Here is a 24253-nt window from a genome sequence, read left to right on the forward strand (position 1 = left end):
TGAGCACTCAGGGCTGATTTCCTTAAGAATTGATAGGTTTGATCTTCTTGCAGTCCATGGGACTCTCAAGAGTCTCCTCCAGCACCAAAATTCAAAAGCATCAATTATTTGGCGATCAGCCTTCTTTATGGTCCAGCTCTCACTTCCATACATGACTACAAGCAGAAGGAAAGGTTATTACTACAGTTATTCTGGAAAAAGTGTCGGAGTTCATGGAAAAGGGTGTTGATAAGTTTATGTGTGTATCACAGGAACTTACAAAGCTGCCTCATACATTGGTCCATCTGGCTCAGAACTGCCTACACTGACCGACATCAGCTTTCCAGGGCTCTGCCTGGGATCTCTCCCAGCCCTACCTGGAGATGCTGGGGACTGAACCTGGGACCTTCTGCATGCAAAGCAGATGCTGTACCACTGAGCTACAGCCCTTCCCCAAAGTTGAATTTCAAAGTAAGCTTGGCAGTTGCCTCAGTGACAGCAAGCAACGTGAATCTGCCTCATTCTAGTTCAGGCTGTTTGTCCCAGTGTCATCTGTTCCTGAAGTGGCTCCCCAAGACTTGGGCAGATGTCTTTTCCATTGCGTGCCAAGATCCCCTGACCCCACAGTTCCCAAAGAGCAATAAACCAGACAGGACAACAGCATATAGTTTTAGGGTAAAAGAGACCACAATTTTTATTGGTTACAGATGTGAACGGTTTAGCATAGGCATTAGGTGAAGCCACATTACAGTGGTACCTCGGGTTAAGTACTTAGTTGTTCCGGAGGTCCATTCTTAACCTGAAACTGTTCTTAACCTGAAGCACCACTTTAGCTAATGGGGCCTCCTGCTGCCGCCGCGCCGCTAGAGCATGATTTCTGTTCTCATCCCAAAGCAAAGTTCTTAACCTGAGGTACTATTTCTGGATTAGCGGAGTCTGTAACCTGAAGCGTATGTAACCTGAAGCGTATGTAACCTGAGGTACCACTGTATTCCAATCCAGCCTGCCTTCTGGGAGTGCATCTAGGGGAAAACTCAGCTTGGGGTCCCCTCCGAGGGATCCCTGTCAGAGGAGTGCTCTGGCCCTGGGCATTGGACAGAAGCCACTCCTCCCAGATCTTTTTAACAGGATACCCTTACCCAAGAAGGGGCAGGCAGAGGCTACAACCTCCTCTCCAGCCCAGCCCAGGCTTTGTTGTTGTTGTTTAGTCATCCCATGGACCAGAGCACACCAGGCACTCCTGTCTTCCACTTCGTCCCGCAGTTTGGTCAAACTCATGCTGGTAGCTTCGAGAACACTGTCTAACCATCTCGTCCTCTGTCGTCCCCTTCTCCTTGTGCCCTCCCAGCCCAGGCTTACCCAATGCCTAACCTCACAAAGTTGTGATGATTGCTATGATGTAGGAGAAAACCAAATGGCCAGTGTCAGTTTGCCAAGTGGAAAAATTCCTGCCCGTCCCTGAATACGGCAGCCAACAATGTCCATAGTCGTAGCAGAAGTAAAGCCAATTTATTTAGGGGAGGGAGGGAGATCTGGTGAAAAAAATGGGTGGTTGAGGGGGAGAGCCATGTGGGGCCACAATTTATTCCCCTGGGAGTGGGCCTGGCTGGTGCTCATTGGCCAGCCAGGTCCACCCCCTAGCTAATGCCCCTGTGTTACCTGTCGGTGCTGGCCAATCACCTGCAAGCAGCCCCACCCTGACCCAGCCAGCTGCCAGATCACATGGTTATGCCTATTGTCTGGCCACAACACCACTTATCTCTGAATGTGACCGGACTTAGCTTTTAACTACAGGTGCCAGGGACTGAAACCTGCCCCTTTTGCATTGCAAATCTTGTGCTCTACTGCTAAGCGAAGGTCCTTCCTCAGACCTGCTATACTTTATGCATAAACAGATACCAAATGACTTAGTATCTGCATGATATTTTGCATACTAACAATGGCTCATTGATTGATTCAACTGTCTCTGAGATTACTGAAGGGGAAGGGGGAAAAATACTAGTCAACAATAGCCACAAATGCAAAGCTTATTATTAGGAGGGCATGATTCATTTCCCACCTGAACATACTTCAGCAATCTTTGAAATGTCCAAGTTCTAAATGTAAGCTAAAAATAGACACAATGCTACTGAGACAACATAAAGGATGGTATATTCTTTGCAAGATGTTGTGCTCTTGTGCAAATACCATAGATGTTCATGAAGTACAGACATGTTCTTGGTCTTTGGAAATAGTTGTTTTATTTATTTTTACATTCGTACTCCACCCAAGGAGCTCAGTGTGGTGTAAACACTTCCTCTCCCCTCTGTTTATCCTCACAACAACACTATGTGGCAGATAAGAGGCATTTTAAACCCTATTTGGTGAGTTGATGGGGTGGGTGTAGGTGATTTGGAGGAGAGACGCAGGATATGGGCAAAGGATGAAATGCCTTCTTGATGAGTTTGTCTATAAGGTGCTACTGGACATTTTTAAAAATTTTTAATTTAGCCTACTTAATGGCCAGCTTTCCTGGATCACTGCAGACCAGGGTCTGTGGCTGTACGTTATGAGGTAAACTTGTTTGTGGCTGCTTCTGTTGTGACAAATCACACAATTCCCTTAAAAAGAACAAAACAGAGCCAATTTTAAAATCAATCTCCATTGTTGTTCTTTGAGCCTTGGTGAGCTGCTGCTTTTGTTTTGAAAGGTGTCCAAATCATCTACTCTGCCCACCGGATCTTGTTTTTATGGTTTACAGGTCAGCTGAAATGTCAAGCAATCAAGCTGTTTGATAAGAGAGGGATTGGGAGCACATATTAAGGATTTATTTATTTTCCCAGCCTCCTTTCAGTCCTTTCCTGGCTGTTTCTCTGTTAAGAAGCCAGCTGCGGTCATGTTTGGTGAAATGGAGAAACCGTTCATCTATGTTAGAGTTTCCGATACCAAATATCCCTTAAAATAACAACAACACACACCACCAACGCCAGTGATGGGGCAGTTTTCAGGCTCAACCCCTCCCATGTGGAATTTCCACATTATGATAACTACTGAACAGGGCATTTGCATCTATGGAATATGGTAGTGTGCTTTGCACTATTATTTCGAAATATTGATGTGTATTTTGAATGGGTTCATTGCTTTTTTAACACTAGATTGAAGCAGATAAGTAATAAACATGCAAAGAATGGATGGGTCCCTTTTTCTTTTTATACTTTAGCTACAGAACTCTCTCATAAATCAAGTCGGCAAGTCTCAGGACACAGTGTTATTGCTTTCTAGCTGATTTCCCTCACTCGCAATGACTTAATGTGCTGGTGCAAGCACTTTGAAAGATCAGGATGTGGGAATTATCCTGTCTGATGCTCTGCGATTTGACATTCTTTCTCCCGCTCTCCTTTTTCTCACTTCCCCTAGAGAAAGCATTTGCTAGGGAGGAATCTAATGTAATAACCTCCAAGGATAATAATGTTGTTCTTCATCATTGATAACAAAATATAACCTGCTTTATTTAATGTATTCTTCACATTGCTGTCAATATTAATTTGTGTCTGTATAATTTAGCTAAAAACAGTGGCATCTAGTGAGATTACTTATTGGCCATTTTAAAGTCTATAAACTTTTGATTATTCTGTATAAATAGATGGTATATGAAGAAATGGGGGAAGGGAATTGGGAGCCTGGAGGGACTGACTGGAGTAGAGATGATTTATACATAGTGAAGTTGGGAGTGTTAATTATCTTAATTAAATGTTGATTCTGCTAGACCAGGGATTTCTTAATTGGGGGTCCATGGACCCCCAATGGCTAGATGAATGGGCTTCAGAGGGTCTGTGAACTGGGCACCAAAAGTATTTTTTCCTTTGACTTCCTTTCTGTTCCTTTGACAATTTTATATTTGTGTGTTTTTCTGGGGAGGGGGTTTATAGCATTCAACAGATTATCAAAGGGTTCCATGACCTGAAAAAGGTTAAGAACTGGTGCCAGACCCTCCAAGTGTCCCTATTTTCCAGGGACAGTCCCGAATTTACAGAAGCCATCCCAGTTTCTGATTTGATCTCTGAATGTGCTGCTTTTTCTTGGTAATGGTAAAGGGACTCCTGACCATTAGGTCCAGTCATGGCCGACTGTGGGTTTGTGGTGCTCATCTCGCTTTATTGGCCGAGAGAGTACAGCTTCCGGGTCATGTGGCCAGCATGACTAAGCCGCTTCTGGTGAACCAGAGCAGCGCACGGAAACGCCGTTTACCTTCCCGCTGGAGTGGTACCTATTTATCTACTTGCACTTTGACGTACTTTCGAACTGCTAGGTTGGCAGGAGCAGGGACCGAGCAACGGGAGCTCACTCCGTCGTGGGGATTCGAGCTGCCGACATTCTGATTGGCTGAATGTCCTGCTTTTCCTTAGGATGACCCTATTTTCATTGGATAAAATTGGGAGGGTATGGTAGGACATCCCTATTTTCATCAGAAGGTATGGAACTATGAGACTCCCAAGCCAAGGAAATAAATAACTATACAGCCTTTAGAAGACATCTGAAGGTAACTCCATATAGCAAAGTTTAAAAAAATGTTTTATTATGCTTTTAGATAAGTCACGTGGAGTGGCTGGGGCAACCCAGCCAGATGGGTGGGGTATAAATAAAACAAAATAAAAATAAAAAATAAATTAATTATGGAATAGGATGTCCCTTTTTTCATCAGAGAAATGTTCGAGGGTATGCACTGTACTGAACATTTAGCCATATTCTGCTTTACTGGGGGTGGAAGACCCACTTTCTACTGCCCCCCCCTTTATTTGCTGTTCTGTTGTTGGCTTTTTAAATAAAAATCCTCAACTTTTATTAACATTAGCTATTTGAAAAACTGTTGCTGCTAGGCATGGGGGAGATATTCAGTTTGGTTCACATTTTAATGGGAACCCACGTAATTCTCACTCCCTGAAACAATATGTGGCTTGAACCTTGGCTATCCTTTAAAATTCACACTTCTCTGAAAGTTGCAATGTCCCCCATGTGTACAGAAGTGTAAATATTAGGGAAATGTGTGCATTAAGAAGCATCTATTCATGAAAATAACATGCCAAAATGCACATACTAGGAGAAATTGTTAAGTTAAGTAAAATTGCTTGCAAAATGTGTATATTAGGCAACATTGAATGCACAGTTGTGTATATTTGGAGGAATGTGCAGTAAAATGCTGATGATTTTTCATGAGGACTTAAAACAAATTCGCTGACTGATGGAGTACGGTAATTTGTAGAACTGAACTTAAGACCGGAAATATGAGAAACCGAGAGAAGCCGAAGTTGACGAATTCGTCAATCTCTAATGTCAACTAGAAGGGGAACCATGTTGGCTTGGTGTCATCTAGCAGCAGCACATTAAGAAACGTTCTGTTTAAAGGCTAAGTTTAGCATATGTATTCGTTTTAGTGTGAGCAGTCCCTGTTAAAAGCTCAGTGAACCATCGGTGTGGAAATGACAAATCCCGCTTCTCCAAAAATGGTGTGAAAGAAATAGAAAGAGGTTTACATTCCCCTTGAGCAGCAACGGAAATGTGGATAGATTCCTTTTGCACAACAGAACATTTTTATTTTTATTTATTGTTGCAGTTATATCCATCCTTTTTCTCCAAAGTGCTCAAAGTGGCATAAACAGCCACTCCCCACAACAACCCTGTGGGGTAGGTTAAGCTGAGAGGCAGTGACTGGTCCAAGATCTTGCAGTGAGTTTCATTCAGTCTTTGTCTGACACGCAAACCGCTATACCATCTTGGCTGTAAGTCCTGGAAGACCTGCTTTTGCAGACATTTCCCACCTGCCCTGGGAGGCTGGCGCCCCGACTGACTCCAGCTACAAAAGCTAAGACACTTGGGCTGGGGTATAGTTTAGGGGATTTTATTGGGCTTTTTAAAATGTGTGCTGTTATTGATATTATTTTTTGGTATCTTTACTTTTGGTGCTTATTATGATTTCTTGAAAATTGTTTAACTTTTTCATGTACTTTTTGATGTTTTATTTATTGCTCATGACTAATTTTTATGTTTGTAATTATGTTTGTTTTTTTTGTAAGCTGCCTTGGGCAGGGGTCGGCAAACTAAGGTCTGCGGGCCGGATCCGGCCCAATCACCCTCTGGATTCAGCCCGCGAACTGTTCTGCAATCGCCACTTGGATCGGCGCAATCACCATTTCCCCCCCAATTTGGGGGGGGCACCATTTTTTGCAATTCCCTCCCCTCACCGCAGCAGCATCTCCTCCCTCCCCCCCGCTTCCTGGCTTCTCCCCGCCCTGCGGAGGAAGGGGGCTGGGCTTTGATAGGAAGCCTCGCCGCCTGCTGGCCTCTCCCCATGGCTGCGCTGTGTGCTGGAGCTTGGCCCCTCGCTGCCCGCCCGCCAGCTTCTCCCCATGGCTGCGCTGTGTGCTGGAGCTTGGCCCCATGCCTGGTGCTTGGGAAAGCTGGCCCGAAAAGGAGAGGTACCACTGGCTCCTAACCGCAGGCAGAGCAGAGGAGGAGGTAGGCAGGGCGAGGGGAGGGGAGGGGAGGGAGAGAGAGGGAGAGGGAGGGAGAGGGAGAGGGAGAGGGAGAGGGAGAGGGAGAGGGAGAGGGAGAGAGAGAAGCCTCATTCATCGCGTGCACACACGCTTCTGCGTGCACAGTCCGGCCCGTCACTAGCTCTGGGAGATGGTGAACTAGCCCCCTCCAAAAAAAGTTTGCTGACCCCTGGCCTTGGGAATGGTTTTAACTATGCAAAGGAGGCATACACATAAATTGTTATATGATGTATGTATGCATCACACTGGCTCTTTAGAGAACATAATTGTGGCCACAGGCTTATGAGGCTCTGAACAACTCCAAGGGTTTAAGAAAGAAGCTCTTCATTTCTGAGAAAAACTACAAGGCGTTTATTGTTGTCTAATGCAGTCCTTTTAGATATGGAAAGCAAAATTGATTCTTTAGTTTATGAGTGAATGACAATATGAAGCGATTTAGAAATAGTCCAGTGTTTCTGAAGTATCTTGCTCTTTTAGCCAGGGAAGATAATGCATCTCATTCCTTTGTTTTCTTTACAGAAATTTGCACAGAACTGTTAAAGTGTCCTTGTCTCTAAATGTGAAAATATAGCACACATCCATTCATTCATTCACTCACACATCTTTCAACATGATGTAGAAGCCTCATCTGTCAACAATAGCTTGCACTGTAGCTGACCTGTAGAAAGGACCTTATGAATTGAAAATGGAGACATTGTATGTACCCTTGTTAGCTATGAAAATCCATTAATGAAATGAAAACAACTTTTAAAAAATGACCTGCCCTCTAACAGGACAAACTGGCCAGGCATCAGTCACCAAACTTTTTAGGCACATCTGGAATTTTGAGAAAGTGCGCATGGATGCCAGTCACAAAATGGCTGCTATGTGAGTGTGGCATACCACAAAATGGATGCCTTATAGAAAACAGCAGAAAGAGAGAGGACCCTAACATAGCATGGGCATGCCTTTCCATCGGCTGACCCTTCAAGCACTGCCATGGTTGCTCATACAGAGAAGCTCCTTGTACCTAACCACTGTTCAGAACAGATGTGAAGGGGTTGTCCAGTCCTGGCATCCAAGAAAATGTGAACCCATTAAAGAGGGTGTGCTCAGTATAGCAGAGGCTGAGACACTGAGCAAGAAGACCCAAGAGCATTGTTGCACACAGTTCCAATCTCTCAATGGTTTGAGGTTTCCGTTTGCTTTCTCAGGGTTTATGTTTCCTTTGGAAATGAGGCACAGTGGAAACTGTGGTGTCTTTATGATATGTGGTTTATTTACACACATCTACAGCCTGAGGCTACGATGGAGGGGTTCACAGCATTAACACCCAAGAAGGGTCTTGGTTCTGCCATTGCTGCAGCCTTGGATTCAAACAGAAATCCAACATTGCTGTAATTGTATACAGCCTAGGACCCTCGTACTTACGGGACTGCCTCTCCTGGTACGGCCCGCGGAGGACCTTATGGTCCATAAACAATAATACTTTGGAGGTCCCATGCCTCAAGGATGTTAGACTGGCCTCGACCAGGGCTAGAGCCTTCTCAGCCCCAGTCTGGTGGAACGCTCTTCCACAAGAGACCAGGGCCCTGCAGGATTTGACATCTTTCCACAGGGCCTGCAAGAGGGAGCTGTTCCGCCAGGCCTTTGGTCTGGGCCCAGTTTGACCCCCTTCTGTCTATGGGACACTGTATGTAAGTGGCCTTTTTGGCTATTTCTATTGGCCCACATGGGACGCGGGTGGCGCTGTGGGTAAAACCTCAGCGCCTAGGACTTGCCGATCGTCAGGTCGGTGGTTCGAATCCCCACGGTGGGATGCGCTCCCGCCGCTCGGTCCCAGCGCCTGCCAACCTAGCAGTTCGAAAGCACCCCTGGGTGCAAGTAGATAAATAGGGACCGCTGACTTCCGGGTTTGTGCCTATGGCAATGGCGGATTTCCTCCGATCGGGAGGAACCCGCTCCGTGGAAAACAGGGTCTGAACCGCCACGGCGAGGCGGAGACCCATCAAAAACCACAGGCGGGAGAAGCCTGTGGCCGTGGGATTCGGCTGGCACCTTCTCCACTCGCGGGGAAACCCGGATTTGGGGATCCGGAGCGACGTGGGGTGAGTGGCGCGGTGCTTAGAATCGACTGCTTCTTTCACGGAGTGAAGCCGCATTGCTGTTGCCGGAGAGCGCTGACTTTTCCCTGTGGACAATTGGATTTCAAACAACTGCCCGTGAGTAGAACGGAAAATTGGACTGTGAAATTTCTTAATTAGGCACCGAAAGCGGGAAGGTCTAAACAGGAAGTCCGCCTTCCGCTTTTTGTAGATAGATTGAAGCAAAGACACGGCAAGCTAGAGTTCAGAAAGTCGTTTGTAAAGGACTAAATTTTCATCATTTAAAACTACTGAACCCCCCTTGGAAGCAGGAGAAGAGGGGGAAATCTTTTTTAGACTGTTTAAACCTGCAGAAGAGAGAGTAAAGAAAGGTAATTTTCCACCGTCTTGAACCTGGGAGCGGGGTGTCAAGACAGATGTTTTGGAGAAGCCCATTGACTATAGACAAACGTCTTTGACAGATAGTTAAAATAACAGAGACATATTGATTCCATTGTTCCCTTTCACTTTTAAAAGGAACAAAATATTGACAAAATATCCGAAAAAGGAAAACTTTGTTGCTAAATCTGCCTTTAAAAAAGGGGGGGGGGGGAGATGGATACAATAGAAATTGTTTCCCCTAGAGGGAGCTTGTGAAACTGTTATTAAAGTCGAACAGTTGAGTTTTTGCAGCTGTAAAAGATTAAGATCGTGGGACCAGACTTCGACCTTGAACAAGAATGTGCTCAGAGGTTCTGGTGCTTGCCTTTTGCAAGACAAGTGCTTTATTGGAACAGTTACATGAGAAAATGGATTTAATGACAGTTGTGATAGGAAATTTTGGACAGGCAGTGGGTACCTATATAGAACCCACTCAGGAATTAACCCAGGAATGTGCTTTGACAGATGAGATGAGGGAGGAGGCTATTGCTGGACCTCGGGTGGCAGAGATGGAGGGAGCTGTGGCCCAGCAGGAACATGAGTCGTTGGATTTGATGAATGAACCTGGAAAAAGTCAGATTTGGAGAGACGGAGATCTGCTTGGTTTGGAGATGGGGGGCTGGATGGACACCCCTATGCAGAGATGTTTTGATTTTTCAAGTCTGGCTTTAGGCTGGGGGGAGCTCGGAGTTGTGGGGGCCCCTAATTTTGGAGGGGCCTTGAAACATGCTTTTAAATACCACATGGATTTCAGTGTTGACTATGGAAAAGGGGCTGACTTGTCGAGAAGGGACAAAAATATTGTCAAGTTGGAGTCTCCCCGAGTGAAAGGAGCAGAAGACAAAGTAAAGTACAGGTATAAACATGAAGAAGACATGTGGAAGGGACATGGAAAAGACTTAAGAGCCTCGGATATAAGGTCACCAGGTTGATGGACTAGATGGATGGGATAGAAAGGACTGACAAAACCCGAGACCAGGAGAAGAGACGATGGATGAAGATTGGAAGAAAGTTTTAAAAATTTATTTAGAAAAGTATCGCAAAATTAATGAGTATCAGAAAAATGTTGGAATGAAATTAATTGGCTTTAGCAGAAATGTTAAAAAGAATTATGTAAGAATATGTTATGGTTAAAAGAATTCGGTATAAATAAGATTTAAGTTTTAAGGTTTTTATGGTAAGATAAGGTTAAAATAGATCAAGGTAATTTAACACAGTGTGCAGGGACTCACTGAGTGGGCGGCTTGGTTCGGGGGCAGCTCATGGGCCAGTTAAACTGCCCGTGTGGGCTGCTTGTGGCCCATGGGCCTCAGGTTGCCAACCCGTGTTAGGGGAAGGGTAGTGTTATGTATTGGGTTTAACACATTTTATGTTAAAAGGCACATTCTAACCAATCGTAGAAGCGTTGGTAGACAAACGTTCTAATGACAAGTAAGTGCATGCTCTTTCAACTGTCAACTGTCAATGGTCAGTTCATGCTTGGGATTATTATTGTGTTGTCCAGTCAGTTTGGTTCTTGTGTTCCTATGAGTGAGCTGTTGTCACTGACAAATGTTGAATAAACTTAGTTGAGGAACTTAGACTGCCTTGGGCTTCTGACTTTTTCTGAACATTTAGCAGGTAGCATCTCTGGTGTGGGACACATCATGCTCCTTCTGGCGTAGGTTGTCCACCTTTGGTCCCCCCTCCCCCCTCAGCTCTCACCTGTGGCTCCTAGAAGCTGTCAGCATGCGATATGGCCACACACCAGGAATGGATTTAACTGGATGGCTAAACCAGGTAAGGGTAGCCGATGGCTCTCAAACCCTTGGTGAATTAGGGACTTTCCTTGCATGTGAAGACAGCCTCCAGCCCTTGTGCCCTGGGGAAGTCACTTCATTGACTTTATGAGACCAACAGCAGGTCCAATGTTCAAGAAAGCAGTTTCTGCATGTCCTGTAGAGGTAAAATGAGGGGCAGATGAAGTTCATCAACCTGGGAAGGTAGCTCATCTAGGAGAAGGAAAATGTGAAGTGAATGAAACTTCTCCTCCATCCATGCCTGCAAGTCTATGCCTCTTACTTGGGACTAAGCTTCACTGAACTTAATATTCTATGATCAGTCACAGGCCAGTGCTGCATGTTAAACAATAAACACCCAGCAATGCCCAAGTCAGCATGGAAATGTCCATGGAATTACCCCGAAATCAGAGTACAAGTGAAGGAGCCCAGGTCCCCAGTGGGGAAGATTTCCAGATGAAGATATTCTTGGTTCTGTGCCTAATGAATATCGCAAAATGGATAGGTTTCGTATGCTAGGAGGCGAGAGGTTGTGAGAGCAAAGTCTGGCCATATCTTTTATATCCATTTTGATTTTTAAAGGGTGTTTCTCAAGCAGCTTTTCATATTTAGAAAAGCAGACCTAGAGGAGGCAATCCCTGAGCAACCCCTGGACGCAGATGAATAATTCACGGTCTAAATAAATGTATAAATATACAGTGGTACCTCGGGTTTAGTACTTAATTCTTTCCGGAGGTCCATTCTTAACCTGAAACTGTTCTTAAGCTGAAGCACCACTTTGGCTAATGGAGCCTCCTGCTGCCTCTGCACCGCTGGAGCACAATTTCTGTCCTCATCCTGAAGCAACGTTCTTAAACCGAGGTACTATTTCTGGGTTAGTGGAGTCTGTAACCTGAAGCGTATGTAACCCGAGGTACCACTGTAATATATTTCTATCACCTAGCTATGCAATAATTTAAAAAAATGCGCACCCCCCCCAGATCTACAGCTGGTGGCCAACAGAATGCCTGATAATAACCAAATAATCTTATGTGGCTTCACAACTTCCCAAAGCAGGCGCAGTGTGTTGACTTTCAAATACTAACTGCACCACAGCAGTGGAATACAAAAGTATGATTGCTCCAAACCTTGAAATCCAGAACATGAAGGCTATTTACAGACGTATTTCAGAAAACATGCCAGATGTGTTTTGACTTATAAAGTCTTCTTTGGTGGCGTATAGTCCAAGGGCGTTCTCCTGTGTGTGGTCTCACCGAGTCAATTCATATAATATGTTCCTTCAGAAAATGGTATTCTGCTTTGTAGCAATATTCAAGCTCCAGTGTCTCTTAGTATTCGCTTTTCTCATAGAGGGATGCTCTGTGCCTCTATCATATTTGAAAGAGCACTTTGCCCACTGATGTAGCTCACTCCATATTGTCCAAAGAGCTTAGCTGCTCTACCTTGCGGAACACCCCAGACCACAAGAAGTTATATTTAGGAGGCCTCAACAATCGAGCCAGCCTGATTTTAGCCAGCCAGCTGCACACAGTCCTCAGGCAATTTCAGCTTCTTCAGCCACCTCTCCTGTAAAAAATAACACCATCCAGATATATTCGACGCACAGCTTGCTGTATCGTTACGCTGCGAAGGGTACCAAAGGGCGCTATGATGTATTTTTATCAAAAGTCCAGGACGTGACAGATTTTTGTCAAGGAAGCAGAGGTTACCTGCTGAGGTTTGACGCTTAGGCAAGCCCAAATAATCAAGATGAAGCCCAAGTTTACAATCTAACTGCAGAAAGTGCACATTGGGTAAATTTTCTTGCAGCATAAGATTTGCTGAATGTGAACATGCTATGGGGACAAGAATGATATTTTCCAGATACAGAATAATGTACTTTCAGTACACAGATAACTCTCAGGACACAGAAATGTTCTGCCTCTAAGAAAGAAGGAACTCCTTGGCAAAGCATTGATCATCTGGAGGAGTCATTAACCTGCCCCCTGGGATCATCAGATCATAGGTGACCTAGAATCATAGAATCATAGAATCATAGAATCATAGAGTTGGAAGAGACCACAAGGGCCATCGAGTCCAACCCCCTGCCAAGCAGGAAACACCATCAGAGCACTCCTGACACCTGGTTGTCAAGCCTCTGCTTAAAGACCTCCAAAGAAGGAGACTCCACCACACTCCTTGGCAGCAAATTCCACTGTCGAACAGCTCTTACTGTCAGGAAGTTCTTCCTAATGTTTAGGTGGAATCTTCTTTCTTGTAGTTTGGATCCATTGCTCCGTGTCCGCTTCTCTGGAGCAGCAGAAAACAACCTTTTCCCCTCCTCTATGTGACATCCTTTTATATATTTGAACATGGCTATCATATCACCCCTTAACCTCCTACATCCACAGATATATTCTATGGTTTTTGGGGGAGTTTTGTTGTCATCCTGTGCAAAATTCATGAAGGATCCATGCCTTGAATCAATGTTTTTGGTGGTGCTCACAAGTACTGAAGCTATGATTTTCATTGTGTGGTCTACCATTGTAAGCTTTAATTTGATGATATTTCCTCCCAGAGAGACTCCACGTAAAATCAGAGCTTTTGGGGCAGGAACTAACCAGAACTCAGTTCTGGCACCTCTTGTGTGAGTTCCAGCACCTTTCAGGTGGGCACCATTGCCATTCTAATAGAACGAGAGAGGCGTTCACGATGAATTCTGGCACCTCTTTTTCTAGAAAAATAGCACTGCGTAAAATCATGCAGATTCAAGAAGATCCCTTTCAATTTATTGCATCTGACTTTTACCCAAACCCTCTGGAAGAGTCAAGTGTACCAGCTCAGCCTGCTCTTCAGGTGCTAAAGGTGAACAGGAGTCTTCAAGCCTCTGCTCTTCTCCTTTCTTATAGTCTGCCGTCTTTAATCTGTACTTGGGCAAATACTATATAACCAAAGTTTCCTGTAGTTGATTTCTGGGCTTGTTTCAACATGTTGATGTTTACTCGTGTAGCCTTGTGCAGTCCCAGAAAATACTTCAGGATTCCTCCTGCCCTTTAACATAATCAGTTCCACCTGCTACACAAGTAGCATCATTAGTGGGATAGAGCAGGGCATTACAGTACTGTACTGGCTTCTATGTTATGGTGTATATGTCTGAAAGAAACCCATGTCAACCAGAGACTGCCAGTTCTTTAGAAGATAATATTAGACTTTCCCATAATACAGTGTTATCTCGGGTTAAGTACTTCATTTGCTCTGGAGGTCCATTCTTAACTTGAAACTGTTCTTAACCTGAAGCACCACTTTAGCTAACAGGGCCTCCTGCTGCTGCCGCGCTGCTGGAGCACAATTTCTGTTCTCATCCTGAAGCAAAGTTCTTAACCCGAGGTAATATTTCCGGGTTAGTGGAGTCTGTAACCTGAAGCTAACCACTGTAGTCTGTAACCTGAGGTACCACTGTATTAGACTTTCCCATTCAGAAAGGATTTGGAATGGAGTAGCTGGATCTGTAGTTAGATCGGAGTTCATACACACCGTACAAAGAATGCTGGGAGCTGTAGTTTATCTCCTGACAGAGCTACAATTCCTAGCTCTCTTAACAAACTACAGTTCTCAGTCGTGTGCCTTCAGTGCGCTTTAAATGTATGATGTGTACACAGCCAAGATGTTAAATGCTCTTGTCTTTTAATATTATAACAAGCTGCAGTATTTGTTTGGGTTGTTGGTAGTTTTAAACTCTTTCATACTGTCCTGTCCTGTGAACACACAGAAACAGACCAGACACACAGACACACAGAATGTTTTGATCCATTTGGGAACACATCACTGCATCTTTGCCTTTTCTGTGGACTTTCCTGTGGTTCTCACCTCCTCAGAAGTGTGGATCCTGCCTGGGGATGTGCAAAAAGTAATTCCTGCTCAGTGGTGTGCTCTCACCAGGCCACCTCCATCAGAGCATCCTTTGCTGTGTGAACCCATATGTGACCCTGGAGACACTGTTTCATTTTTACTGTAAAAATATTTTCCGGAAAGCTTCAAATGGAAATTGATCTCCCTCCTTTCTCATGTTGCAAACCTGGCTTTTAAAAACCAGACTATCCCTACATGGGCTTCACAGTGGCAAGAACTTCATTTCCTAGTGTGCATCTTGATGATTCTACAGTATTGTGACATTTCATTGAGTCAGTAATTATGGAAATTACTCCTAATGAAGTGTAAAAACAAGCTGGCAATTGCCATGGGGGTGGAGGAAAATAACCTCCAATCTTTGATTTGTTGAACAAAGCAGCAGAGAGTGACCTTTGAAGGAAAAGGCAGGGCTGATTTGAGTAAGTAAGTTAATAGTCAGCCGCCCTGAGCCCGGTCTTGGCTGGGGAGGGTGGGGTATAAATAAAAAATTATTATTATTATTAATTGACCTATGGATACTCTACTCTTCAGGTACATTCAAGCTGCTTTACTGTTTGTTTCTCCGTGCTAAATGGATCCTCCAGGGTCATAAAAGGACGCAAGCTTTGGCCATTAACTACCTAAGGATGGTGGCCTAGGAGCAGGAGTGTGGAATCTTTTGGGCTCTGGGGGCCAAATCTTTATCTGGCCCCCATCCCATGCATGGGGTTCCCAAGTGCCTGATAGCCTGCTGACTGTCAGGGTCTTGGGGACCGCAGTGCAAAGGGCATTGCCCAGTCTTTCATAACCTGACATTTTCTACATGTTGCAGGACCTCAGCTACCATCATCCCTGACCATTGGCCATGCTATCTTGGGATGATGGGAATTGGAGTCCAAAACTCTGGGAGGGTACAAGATTGGAGGAAATCTGTGCTACATATTCATAGTGTTTGAATGAAATGTACTGGGACAAACCACCCTTTCATATTTTTGGGCAAATGGGCTGTTCTAGCTGTTCTTAGGCAAGTGGTATAAATAATGGGCTGGATCCAGAACAAATTAGTCACACTTGTATCCCATTAAGACTAACAGAGGCCCTTGAAATCAAAGGAACATCCTTGTGACTACTTGTCCTGGATCCAACCCAATATTCTTGTGATGCAAAAAGCATAGTTTGCTTCTCAGTGACTACAGTATTAGCACCAGGCACGAAGAGCTACACATTTGGAAAACCTGGGCACAATCCAAATTGAGTTTAACCTCTTTTCTCACTTTTAAGACTACTCACAGCCTTGCCTCTTCTTATCTATTTTCTCTGCTTTCACTCTAACCTTAAAAACCAATTTCCTACTAGACTTCCACTGCTGTATACTATTAGTGGATGTCAGAGGCGAGGGGCTGATGGGGTTGGTTGGTGCTGTAGAACTGGCCTCATGACAGCAGCATCTGTGCCTCTTACCAGGATGGTCTGGAGTGGGTGGGGCAGAGAGCGGGCACATTGGCATAGCCAACCTACTGCCCCACCAGCAGCTCCTGCTTGTCTTCACGCTCCTTCATGGGCCCTTATACATGGAACTGCCTCCATATGACCTTTTCTTAAGGAATGTTTAAACATTCAATCCCCACCCCTTGTGAGTTCTTCTTTATATTCATTGTTGACTAACTTGATACTATTACCATTTGTGTGATGATTATGTTCTGGTTTTTAACTTTTCCATTTCCATTTCTGTAAGCTGAAGTCACAAAAGGTGTCTGTTACCTGCCCCTGCCTTGGTCATTTGATTGCCCTTTTTACCCATTGCTGTCTTTTTTATTTGTATATATTTTATTTGTATATATTGCTTGTTTTATGTTGCTATGGCTGTTGGCTAATGCGAATAAAGTTTATCTATCTATCTATGGAAGTGAGAGCTGGATCATAAAGAAGGCTGATCGCCGAAGAATTGATGCTTTTCAATTATGGTGCTGGAGGAGACTCTTGAGAGTCCCATGGGCTGCAAGAAGATCAAACCTATCCATTCTTAAGGAAATCAGCCCCGAGTGCTCACTGGAAGGACAGGTCCTGAAGCTGAGGCTCCAATACTTTGGCCACCTCTTGAGAAGAGAAGACTCCCTGGAAAAGACCCTGATGTTGGGAAAGATGGAGGGCACAAGGCAAAGGGGATGACAGAGGACGAGATGGTTGGATAGTGTTCTCGAAGCTACCAGAATGAGTTTGACCAAACTGCGGGAGGCAGTGGAAGACAGGAGTGCCTGGCGTGCTCTGGTCCATGGGGTCACGAAGAGTCGGACATGACTAAACGACTAAACAACAACATCTATCTATCTGCCCCTGCTTCCCTGTTCTGGTCAGGGGGCCTTTCAGAATCACATGGGATTTGATGCCAGGAGGCTTCAGAGAAGGGCAGCATTGGTAGAAATCAGTGCTTCCACCTGGGGACTCCAAGCTTCACACTTTGCCCTTGCATACCTAATAACAATATTTTCCTTTTCCACTTTTATTTCACCTTTTTTTAAGAGTGTGAGCTTATGAGCAGGGATGAATTCATTTCATTCCCACACAGCGTTTAATATATTGTAGGCACTTCAATTAATCATGGCAATGAATCCAGGTAAAGTAATGCCATTCAACTTCCCAATGATTTCTAGAGCAGAGTCTTGAACATGCCAGTGGGACCTAACATGTCCTTAACATTGGCTGAATGGTGTCCCAAGGTCCTCCCCATCTTAACTGTGCATCTCTGTAACAATTAGCGCCTGGACAGGAAAACACTGGTAACTTGGTAAGTGACTTTCATGGTTACCATGACATCTGGCATTACAGATCTCTCCAAAGCAAAGCAGGGACATTCTTCTAATAAATTTCAGCATGCAGCAGAAACACAAGGTGTTGATTCTATAATATTTCAGCAGCAAGAAAATATTTCCAAACACAGGTTTCATTTTCTCTCTCTACTTTTTTTTACATTTGATCACGTGCCATTGCACATTTGTAAAGACATATACTTTACAAAATATTACAATATTAAACCTGTACAGACAAAACTGATTTGAACTGAGTGGAGGAAAAATGTCCTTGCAATGTACTGTACATTCCATTTTTTGTACAATCTTCACAGTTCCTTCTAATGTAGTGTTCCTTGGACACTGAGCACTGTTATGGGACCTTTTCTGTCAACCTCCATGTTCTGTTCAGGAGTGAACCAAAGATGAGCTGGGCTGAAATGAAGGACTCTTTCTTGATTTTGTACAGTCCTGTGGTTGATTCTCTATGCTTGGCCTTCTTGCCAGGTCTTGAGGACATGAGGATCCAGAAAACCTATTGATTGGCTCTCCAGGGAGCTAGGTTGCAATAACAGTAGAAAGGTGAAATAATTGTTAAACAAAAGGATACCAGATGAATATTATTTTTTCCCATCTAAAAACCCCTGCATTGAACTCTGGAGACAAGCTTCCTCCATCAACCAGAAATTGTATAGACCAGGTGGAACAATAGCATCTGCAGGCAAGGCAGCATGACTCAATATTCAACTTCCATTTCACCAGTCCCCTCATTTTGAGAAGGTTCCTCCTTTGAGGTCAACTATGACTGCGTTTCATTTCCTTAGCAATTGTCCACTTACATGTCACATGTTATACAATCTGAAAATCACCCTGAGCATTTGGGTAATCATTTATCTCCGGTACGAAAACTCTTGGAAGAAGGTTTCTGTGACATTAAATTATGAGGTATGGAATTGAGGTAAATTATTCATTTTCTTGCATCATCCTGGCTTGGATGGGGCTATGAAGTTACCGACCGATAAATCCTGGATTTTTTCACCAAGGGTCATAGCTTAATAATAATAATAATAATAATAATAATAATAATAATAATAATTTATTATTTATAGCCCACCCATCTGGCTGGGTTTTCCCAGCCATTCTTAGCTGCCATACAACACATTATTTGCATACAGAACATTGCCTCTTCAATTTACAATAACTCCAAGAAAGTTCTGGAGAGCTACTGCCAGCCAATGTAATTCAGAGGTGGGAAAACCCAGGAGTTAATATGCCCCTAGATCCATCTCTGCTTGGCTTTCAGGACTCACTAGGCCATCAAAGTTCCCCTAGCCACACACCCCTTTTAGGCCATGCCCCTAAACAGCCCTGCCCTGCACCCTCCTTTGGCAGGTGACTTCTGTGCCAACTTTTAAACACCTGCTGAATACTCTTCTGTTCCACCGGGCCTATGCAGCCAATTAAGAGTGCACCCCCCCCCCACTTAATGTATATAATGGGTAAGATTAAGTAATACAGCATACCCTCCAACATTTCTCTGATGAAAATAGGGACGTCCCATTCCATAAATAAATAAATAAATAAATAAATAAATAAAGCTTTTGCCCAGCTGGAATGTGTCCCTGAACTGTGATAAGTTATCTTGCTTGTCTGGTTAGAGAGATATGCATATGTAAATGTGCACGTAGAAGCCTCTGACTTCTGTATGAAATGAAGCTGGTCCGTCCTTCCACCCTTTCTCCCTTCCGATGTAGCAAATGGGACTGATGTAGGATATCATTATTTTAGTTGTGCTTTTTGTTTTAAATTACATTGTATAGTTGCTGGACTTCTTACGCTGTTCCCCACTCTGTCAAGAGGAATGGTGGCATAGAAATAAAATTAAACAGCATTGGCATCAACGTCATTCTCTGAAGTAGGGAGTAGGTGATGAGGTAGGAACCTGCTAGCCCTATACAGAAGCCCTTCTCTTGAAAGGTTAGCTGTCTTCCAGCTACATAGTGAAGTCTAGATCCATCCAACAATGCTAGGTGGAAGATTAGCAAAATCTGCTTCTCGAATAATTTTAACCATTTCTTTTTTAAAGTTCTTGTCCACCAAATTAAATAGTAAAACTGAACCAAATGCTGGTAGAGGTTTTGTGCCATTGTAAATGGTAGCGTTTACAAGTCAGCAAGTTAGAGAAGAGTCACCTGTTGCCTTAATTGCCAATAAAATTTCTGCACGTCACACGGATTGGAACAAGATGCACTGGATTGGAACCAGAACAAGGTAGTTGCACTTTTAGCTCTCACTGAAATCAATGGGACTTAAGTTAGCTATGACTAACTTCTCACATGGATTTCAGTGGAATCCAATTTGCTCCGGATTCAGCCCGTTTTTTTTAATAAAAAACCAAACATTCCATTTTACAATATGGCACCGTGCCATTAGACTGATGTAAACAGGTATCATGTCAGTATTGTATTTTCCAAAGCACAGAGACAGGTTGAGCTCAAGAAGGCTTATGATGACAACATATTTATGCACACAAACATGCAATCATTGCTCGGGATCTGTAGCTTAGTTGCCTTCCAGAAGTTTGGATGTTTAGTTCTAAGGCAGGCATGGCCAAACTTGGCCCTCCAGATGTTTTGGGACTACAATTACCATCATCCCTGATCACTGGTCCTGTTAGCTAGGGATGATGGGAGTTGTAGACCCAAAACATCTGGAGGGCCAAGTTTGGCCATGCCTGTTCTAAGCATTGTCCTATGAGCAATACTCCTTTCTCCCACATCCACCTAAGACTTTAGGAGTACTCGTCCACCGATGTATATGGGGAGTTGATGTAACTTGACGCTGTTGACATGGCTTTGGAGCTCCTGTGTGAGCAACCATTGAAGCTGGGTTCCTCTGAAGGAGCTCTTTTCTTGCGGCTAGACTTGGTTGTTTCTCCATCGTTGGGGTCAAATACCACCGACATGCTGGATTCCATTCTGGAAACTGTGTAAAGGCTACTTTGCCTGGTAGGGTGGAACCTGGTTGTCTTGAGTTCCAGTTCATCGTAACTAGATACTTCGATGAAAGGACACCACTGGAAAGCTCTCTTGAAACCAGCTCTGAACCTGAAAGCAAAGAAACCCAGTCACTCGCAATGTATTTGTACTGCAGGAGATATCAAACAGTATAAAGTTGCAAGCTTAGGCACCTAAAATGGTGGGGAGAGGTGGTGGTGTTTCAACATGTAGTACAGTTACTATGGCAGAAAATGTAATCAGGCTTGTGGGACGAATAGGGAATGGAGAAAGGGGAACAAGCAGCACAAAGGGACATATCAGGGAACAAGGAAGTGTTTAACTGAGAAGGCACTCTTCATGTGGATGTGTGCACACTCATCAATGGGAGTTAAACATCTAGGGACCTGTTAGCATGTTTGAGAAATGAACAGGACATGTGGAGGGCATCTGGGGTGTACTTGTGCAAGACATCTAGAGTGCCAGAGGGAAACACTAAGGGAAAAGAGGCAAATTAGGTGAACCAATTAGATACTGAAGTGTCTATCATTAGCTTTTAAGGAACCCTTAAGAACCGTATAAATATGAGGTACGTGTGATCTCTTGGACTTGGTTTCCTGCCCTTGTGCTGGACAGGAGAGCATGGGATCCCTGGCGGGCAGGTCACCTCCACTGGTCAACTGTTTTTGATTAGTTTGTCACCACAGAAAAGTCTTCAAGAAACAATTCTGTGAAGCTAACCAATTGAGTTTCTTAGCTTTAAGCTTTTAACTTGATTATTCAATTTACTTCTAAATTGCCTGTTTCCTGGTATAAACTTGCAAAAAGCTTTAATAAATTTGATTTGTTTTGGATGCATGCCAGGGCTCCAGGTGTCTGTCTGCCTAGTATGTGACCTGGACCCTGTGATCATCATCTGAGACCCTTCTTCATGTGCCTCTTGCACAGGAGGTCTAGAAAGTGGCAAAACAAGGACAGGCCTTTTCTGTGGCGGCTCTCCACTTGTGGAATGCTCATCCGTGGAAAGCTCACCTGGTGTCTTCATTACATATCTTTAAGTGCCAGGCAAAAACATCCTTTTGCTTCCAGGCCTTTGGCTAATTAAACAATCTATAGCCTTTGAAATGGAGGTATTGTCTTTGTTTGTTATTATGGTATGCATTTTGGTGTTTTTATATAGTAAACCACCCTGTGGTTTTTGCATGAAGTCCAGCTACAATCAGGTTAGCTTCTCCCCTGCCATAAAGGCTTAGGTTAGTTATCTGGATTTGTAAAGACGTACTGATAAAAGCCAAAGGACTGTGTATGTTTGATTCTATGTTTACAGATGTAGGCAATAAGAGAAGCTCTGGACAGGGACAGATGCATTGTTTTCTGTATTAATAATGCCGTTCACATGTTTCGAGACTGAAACAAGGTGAGAAATGTAGTTTAGCTACCTGACATTCAGAAGACATCTTAAGGCAGCTCTGTTCAGGGAAGTTTTTAATGTGTGATATTTTAGTGTATTTTTGGTTTCTGTGGAAGCCGCCCAGAGTGGGTGGGGCACAAACAAACAAACAAACAAACAAACAAATAAATAATAAGAATTATTTATCAAGAGTGTTCTTATAGCCACCAGAGGCAAAATGCTTTGTTTGAGTTAAAGCAGGTGAATCAAAGTCAGATGAGAATTAAAAAGCAGACCAGTGCCCAGTGGCGTAGCGTGGGTTGTCAGCACCCGGGCAAGGCAAGTAATTTGCGCCCCCTAACCCGTGGATTTGCGCCCCCTAACCCTAACCCCCAGATGTTGCGCCCGGTGTGGCCGGCCCCCCCTGCACCCCCCACGCTACGCCACTGCCAGTGCCTAACAGATGAATTGAAAAGCATAGTTCACATTTCAGCCTGAAGGGAGCAGAAAGTAAACAATGTTTTCTGCTACTTCATTTTGTGTTCCAAGTCCAACATCTACACATCTTGCAATCCATTGCATCTTGCATAATATGGCATGGGTGAGGGAAGCCGTGTTAGTCTGCTACAGTAAACACAAGGCGGAATCTTGTAGCACCATATTGATGAACAGATTATTGTGGCATATGCTTGTAAATCTGTTAGTCTTGAAGGTGTAATCAGGCTCAGTCATGAAGGGTTGCTAATTAAAAAATAATCCAATCCGTTCCTGGTTGGCATTTAACAGTATCACTAAAGCAAAAAGTGCTCCCATGCCATTAAAAACTCATGGTGGGCAGGAAGTCAACCGGTGAACTGTTTCCTAGCATTTGTTTGTAACATTTCTATATTCTATCTCAGAGGAGCATTTCAGCTTCGTAAGCCTATGAAGTAGATCAGAGTAGAAGATACATTTCACAGCAGAAGACGAATTTGAATTTTGATTCCCCAAGTTAATACCCATCACTCCCTGCTGCACTGCAGTGGATAGATAGCGTTTCAGGTATCATATTGAGCAAACCTTCATCTGCTGAATTTCCAAGTGTCAAATGTGCAGGTTCCCCCGAAAAAGATGGCACAGCCACTCCGTGTCTGAGGATTCAGCTATACAGCTGCAAATAAAATGTTTTAAGTGTGCTTTAAGTGCAATATGCAATGTGACGCTAGATGGCAATGGTGAGCCTTATGGAAAATTCAATGTATTTTAAAAAATGCTTTAAGAAAGCATTTTCAGAACAGTTTTTATATGTGCCTAGATTCCAACTGAGTTCAATGAAATAGGCACGCAGTTCCTACTCATTATGCAGATAGAAGGGAAGTGGTGATACTGTGAAACAGCATGAATCGGATTCTGTCTAGCAAATTCAAAGCCACTTTATCATTCAGTGGGCTCCAATGGCATCTCTTCCCTAGAATGTACTGTATCAGGCAGAAAGAAGGCGGTCATGTGTTCTGCTTTGCAGAGGCCTGCCCTCTGTTTGAAGGAGTCTTCTGCTTGAAATATAAAGTACCGCAAGATTCAAGGGAAAGTAGGAGGATATCTTGATTTGAAAATGTGAATAAGCAAAACGAAAATGCCCACAGTCGTCCGACAGGTTACTCCTAAACTACAGCCACAAATGCCTCACGGAATTCTGAGGCAATCTTACCTTTTATTGAGGCAGCAGTAGATGATCGGGTTGTACATGGTGGAGCTCATAGCAAGCCAGAAGGTGGCTAAGTAGACTTGCTGAATGTATTTCCAGCGGCCCAAGTTCTCATAGATGCCAGTAGCTATAAAATAAATGTGGTACGGCAACCAGCAGACTGCAAATGTCAGGACGACAACAATCATCATTTTAACCACCTGCAGAAAAGGAGAGGAGTTTTGGGAAAATGTGTGGACATGAATGTCTTTTAATCATGGAATTTTATTTTTTGAATAGAACTAAAATACAGGGAACACACACACATGATACAAGAAGACTGAAACAAATAAGGAAACTCACCAATAATAATAATAATCCTGTCCATCTGACTGGGTTGCCCATAGTATATCATGTTTGTGGGGTAACAAGCACACAAATGATAGCATATATGTCTTATTATATGACATGTGCATCATATTCAGAGATAGATAGGTAGAAAGATAGGCACCTGTACTAAACTGGAATTTGATCAGAAGCTTCCATGTAGGAAATAGGCAGAAACCACAGTGTAATAATCTCTTTGACATAATAGCTCCTGAACGTCTTTTATTCTATGCAACACCAGATTATTAATGTTGCCCATTTGCAGCTGTTAGAATCTGAGATAAATCTATCAACATTCTGGACATATGGATGATAATGGGAAGAGGCAAAGCAGAGTATTAAGCAGGGACAAACATGTGCCAATATCCCCACC

The 24253-nt window shown here is 43.7% G+C and overlaps 1 protein-coding gene across 1 annotated transcript in view; it reads right to left on the reverse strand.

Annotated features, from left to right (window-relative positions):
* Positions 1–19833: 19833 nt before the first annotated feature.
* TACR3 (tachykinin receptor 3) overlaps positions 19834–24253 on the reverse strand; it is a 31836-nt gene continuing 27416 nt past the window's right edge. Inside the window, exons 4-5 of the mRNA XM_083459269.1 lie at positions 23518–23714; positions 19834–20551 (exon numbers count right to left, since the gene is read on the reverse strand). Coding sequence (XP_083315395.1) covers positions 20236–20551; positions 23518–23714 — 513 coding nt within the window. The 3' untranslated portion in view covers positions 19834–20235. The remainder of the gene's footprint in view (positions 20552–23517; positions 23715–24253) is intronic.

This window comes from Podarcis liolepis, assembly GCF_965112155.1.
Source record: "Podarcis liolepis genome assembly, chromosome: 9".
NCBI classification, from domain to species: domain Eukaryota; kingdom Metazoa; phylum Chordata; class Lepidosauria; order Squamata; family Lacertidae; genus Podarcis; species Podarcis liolepis.